General features: G+C 55.6%; 1 protein-coding gene across 1 annotated transcript in view; it reads left to right on the top strand.

The window, feature by feature from the left end:
* fap43 (flagellar associated protein) overlaps positions 1-4,442 on the top strand; it is a gene marked incomplete at both ends in the record, with an annotated part of 13,572 nt that extends 9,130 nt beyond the window's left edge. The window contains 6 exons of the mRNA XM_002952841.1: positions 64-432; positions 823-966; positions 1,665-1,924; positions 2,340-2,523; positions 3,286-3,354; positions 4,365-4,442. Of these exons, the coding sequence (XP_002952887.1) occupies positions 64-432; positions 823-966; positions 1,665-1,924; positions 2,340-2,523; positions 3,286-3,354; positions 4,365-4,442 (1,104 nt within the window). The remainder of the gene's footprint in view (positions 1-63; positions 433-822; positions 967-1,664; positions 1,925-2,339; positions 2,524-3,285; positions 3,355-4,364) is intronic.
* Positions 4,443-4,900: the final 458 nt, after the last annotated feature.

Raw genomic sequence — 4,900 nt, 5'->3', positions numbered from 1 at the left:
TGGAGGCGGCGGCCACGGCGGTCACGGCCACAATCCTGTTTTCACATTGGACCCCTCGCTCAGCCCGAGGGTCTGGATCCAGGAATCTGGGAAAAGTTCACGCTGTACAGATCTTCGAGGCTGGAAGCTGAGGCGGCGGTGCGCGCAACTCAGGTCGATTTGGCGCTCGCTCGACGTGACCTGCCAGAGCTCGAATCTCGCGAGGCGGGGCTCGCGACGGAGATGGACGAGCTCATGTCGGCCATCACGGCGCTCCGTACGGAGCGCCGTACGTCTGCGTACGACAATGAGTTGCAGCTGCGGCTGCTGGCGGGTCAGGTGGAGGTGGCGCCGCCTGTTGGGGCGCCGGCCGACATGTCGGATGCCCGGCTGCTGAATCAAGCTGTGGTGGAGGCTCTGAATGCGGTGGTGCTGGGCAAGGGCACCAAGAAGGTGCGGAGCGGGCCTGTGGTGCTGAGTTTGCCTGTATGGACGTCTGTGTATGGACGTCTGTGTATGGACGTCTGTGTGTGTGTGGGGGGGGGGGGTTGTTACAGTGGGCTCCGGACTCACGAAGGGTGGAGCCAGCGGGGCCAGCTTACTGGCCGTGTATTATTACTGCCCCTGAGGGTGGGGTGTGTTTGGTGCGTAGGTAGGTAGGCGGGTGGGCGGGGTATATCTTCTCGGGGTCCGCAAGTGGGCCCTCTCCCCGCCCCACTGCTACTAGTACCCTAACCACCCGCGTCCAAATCCATCCGCATTACCCACATCGCCCGCATCACCCACATTGCCCTTACCCTTAGGCCCCCCCCGCCCGGCCCCACCTCCTCCACCTCCGCCCAGGTTGAGATCCTGACAGCCATGAAGGACTTCAAGCGGGGCATCTACGCCGCCCAGTGGGAGGCGGCCGCTGCCGACATGCGGCTGGAGGACCTCCGTGCCAAGATCCGGGACCTGCAGCTGCTGCACGTGACGAGGGATATGCAGGTAAGGGAGGAAGGATGCAGTTGTCCCAGGATGGTGGAGGAGTCTTGCATGGTTGCTCTTGCATGGTCTTTGTGCTTGATGAGCTGTAGCTTGGTGGTGTATATGTCTTATGCCTTATGCCTTACATATGTACATATACATATACATGTATACATATATACATATATATGTACATGTATGGATAAAGCATGTATTCATGCGTATTGGGGGCAGCTTGGAAATGGGGGTAAATGGAGGAGGTGATGGTTGGGTTGGTTATTCGACCCCACGGTTTTGGCTTTTCGCCGCTTTGCCACCACTTTGTGTGATTTTAGTGGGAGAGATCGTTGTAGGGGTCGTTGTTGCAGTTGCTGATTCCTCCGTCCGTAAGAGCCCTTCTCTCTTGCTCTCTCTCTCTCTCGCCACCCAAAGCAACAATTTAAAAACGTTTCTCGCAATAAAATTTCGTCCCATGCGCCCATGCCCAGCCCGGCCCTCCCTTCCCTCCCCTACGTTCCTCACATACGAATTCCCCCCTCCCGCCCGTGCCCGAACCCTTCTACAAAACCGACTTTCAACTACCAATTCAATCCAACAACCAATCCAATCCAACAACCAACTCAATCCAACAACCAATTCAATCCAACAACCAATTCAATCCAACAACCAATTCAATCCAACAACCAACGAAACCCAACAACCAACGAAACCCACGACAGGCCGTTCTCAAGGACGGCGAGGACCGCTCCACAGCCTTGGAGGCGGCTAGCTTGGAGGCCCTCATGAAGCAGCGAGAGCGACTGCACATCAAGGCGCTGGACGACAAGCGCCGGCGACTGGCCAAGCTGGCGGGCGAGGTGTCTTCTCGCAGCGGTCAAAACCAGGAGGTTGCCATACACCTGGTGACGCTGGGCAAGGTGTTGGAGGAGCAGCAGCGGCTGCAGGCAGGCATGCAGAGCTCCACGGAGCAGGCGGCGAGGTGAGAGGGGAGCTTGAGAAGGAGGAGGACGAGAAGGGGGAGGAGCAGAGGGAGGGACCCACCCACCGCACATGGGATCATCTCATGTGATACGCGCACAGTTGCAGAAATCATTTTCACACCATTTTTGCCGTTTTGCATTCCTTTTCTTGCAATCATTTTTTGCTATGTGTTGTATTTCGCGTTATCTTCGCGGCAATGTGTTTTTCCCTTCCCACCAACCTTCCCTTCCCTTTTTCTCTCCCCCCTTTTATATACCCCCTGTATATATGTATGTATGTTACACCTCGGGTGCGTTATTACCTAGAGAGGTGTAACGAGCCAGCCCGTACACGAGAGCTAGAGCAGAGAGGCTCAAAAGCCTAGGGGCCGTTAGTTGTATGTATGTAAGTATGCTATTGCACCCTTTTTGCAGGCGCATGCGCAGCCTAGTAACCCACAAAAAGCTCAAGGAGATTGCTTTGGCGCAGCAAAACGAGCTAGCGGATCTGCGCGGGCAGGTGGAGAAGGCGCGGCTGCGCACCTACCCCACGTTTGTGGAGCTTCGAAACGTGGCTGGCATGCCAACACTGCCGCAGCGGCTGCCCCCCGACCTGAAGGTGTTGGCCGGGGCGCCCAGTAGCGCGAGTGCCGCGGGGCTCAGCGGCGCCGGACAGCAAAGCAACTCCCGGATGCAAATGTGAAAAGGTATTAAGCAGCCCGGGAGTGTAAAAATAATGTGGAAGTGCGTGACATGCAAGTGTGAGATGTGTTTTTTTTTGTGTGTGTGAAAATGTAAGGTTTGGGTGTGATGAGGGTGGAAATGTATGGGATTGTGTGTCTGTCCGTATGTATGTCATACGTGTGGGGACTTCAGGGTTGCTGGTGGCGTACCGGAGAGAGGGCTGGGGGAGGGGGGGGACGGGGTCGCCGCAGGCTCGACAAAAGACTTGGGACCAGGAGTCCTCAGTGGTTTAAATTGGAGTGGAGGAGAGTGGGGAGGACAGTGGGGAGGCGTTGGCGGGTTGCTGCGGTAACTGGCAAGGGAGCTGACCGGGCGAGGGAGGCGGAGGAGGCGGAAGGAGGGAGGAGGGATAAGACGCCTGAAGGGGAGGGGTCGCGGGAATGCGCCCAGAGACGGGGACGGTGTTGGAGACGGCAACGTGTGGTGTGGGAAGGTAACGGAAGCGAGTTATTGAAGGGGCGGTGTAGGGCCAGGGCGAGGTAAGGCAGGGTGGTTGTGCGAAGGCAAGTTGAAGAGGGCGGATGGTGGCTGATGGTTGTCAATTTGACAGGGGATATGCATGGGTGTTTGGGGAGCTGGCGTGTCGCACACGGTAGCGGCGTGCTGCGGCGAGGGATGGTGGTGTTGTGTCCCTTAGCTGGCTATGCGTGCGCGTTCCGAGGCGGATCGGGCATGTGGAGACTCCAATGTCCTATGTTTTGATAAGGTGCGTGATTACCGCTGCATGTGCCGTTGCACCTGATAATGGTGGTCCGACCAATCGACGCACTAACTGCTGAGAAGTTATGTTGACGAAAAGCGCGGAAAGGTGCTTTTTAAACATTTCAAGAGACAAGCCTTTCAGTTTCAGCTCATGGGTGAAGGATAAGCGCTTGTCCAATTTTTTGCAATATTCAATCGAGGAGTTGAGGAGTTGTACAATGTACGATGCGGTCTGGCCAAACAGTGGGCGCCACCAGTGGCGAAGAACGCGAACACGCATATACCATTAAATGATATCCGTGCTGTATCTCTAAATGATTTTCCGTGCTAACATATTGCCAGGACAGAAAAGGTAGTCACGAAGCAGGCTCGCTGCCGCAGCGCTGCTCGAACAACGCCAGGCTCGTACGCAATTCACGGCAGTCTTTGCAGCAAGATTTTGCGTTTACCCGGGACCCTGAATTATCATCTACACAAAAGAGACGAAGACGTTGAGGTTACGGTCCAGCTTCGAGATAGCTTTTTAAAAATGAGCTCGCTGGCTTCCACCTCAACGTCACATAAAAGCACCTTCCTCGACCCTTTAACTAATGCATTACGGGGGCTTGTGGCGAGCTTATTGATGGCTGTCCTAATGTTGGGTGCTCTTTACGCGCGCTTTTTCGACGCCATGCCGAGCAAAAGGTTAGTCCTAACGTGGTTTGGCTACGGAACGAGATTTTTCATTCTCAATTTTCCCTGGACACGCTCTCAAGCAAGTAAATTGATTACGAAATGCAGGGACGTGCGAGAGGAGCCTGAGGACGTCCGCAAGGTTAAAGCTCGCAAGGGAACCGGGCTCGAAGACGGAAAAGCAGACGCGCCTGCCTGCAACACTGGTGCAAATGCTGCTGCAACGCCAGTTCAGGTCGGTCGCACGTTGGGCCCGCGGGGCCGAGCAACCGCTTAAAGTTCGCATGACGGTTGTCTCTTAAGCACAATCCTATTGCTAACCTTTGCCCTCCTGTATTGCAGATCTGCACTCCCAGCCATGTGCCTTACTTAAGCGATGATGTCTACGCCACGGCTATGCGTCCGACTCCCCCGGGGCAGGTGCGCGTTCGTCGCGTGCGCAGAGGCTCCTCTTTCGTTATCTTGGCCGGCTGGAAGCCAACATCCACACAACGCCTGGACCCTAGTTTCTAGCTCCCCTGCCCCTTACCTCCCCACCGGCTCCACTCCAACCAATCCCACGACCATTAATTAGCAACAACTTCAGCTCACTGCGCACTCCTCTTCCTCCTCTTGTTACCCTTTCCTTTTTCGTCGACTGTGGAGAACCAGCTTTCGTTGCGACACTCCCTCCCATCCTTTCCTTCCCAGATTTTTTACTTCTGTGCGTTTTGTCAATATGTGGTCAAACGCCCATGTTTACCCTTATTCCCCTGCTGGCGCAATGTTTTTTTGCTTTTGCTTGCATTGTGGAATATTGGGACGAAATGCTGCAGACTCTGTTCAACGGGAGGGGCCCCACTCCGTCGACGCCGCTGGTGGTCCACCCTGCTTCCAGG

The sequence above is a fragment of the Volvox carteri genome (assembly GCF_000143455.1).
Source record: "Volvox carteri f. nagariensis unplaced genomic scaffold VOLCAscaffold_32, whole genome shotgun sequence".
Lineage (NCBI taxonomy): Eukaryota > Viridiplantae > Chlorophyta > Chlorophyceae > Chlamydomonadales > Volvocaceae > Volvox > Volvox carteri.
Note: the sequence above shows the minus strand (reverse complement) of the source record. Positions and strands in the feature narration are given on the sequence as shown.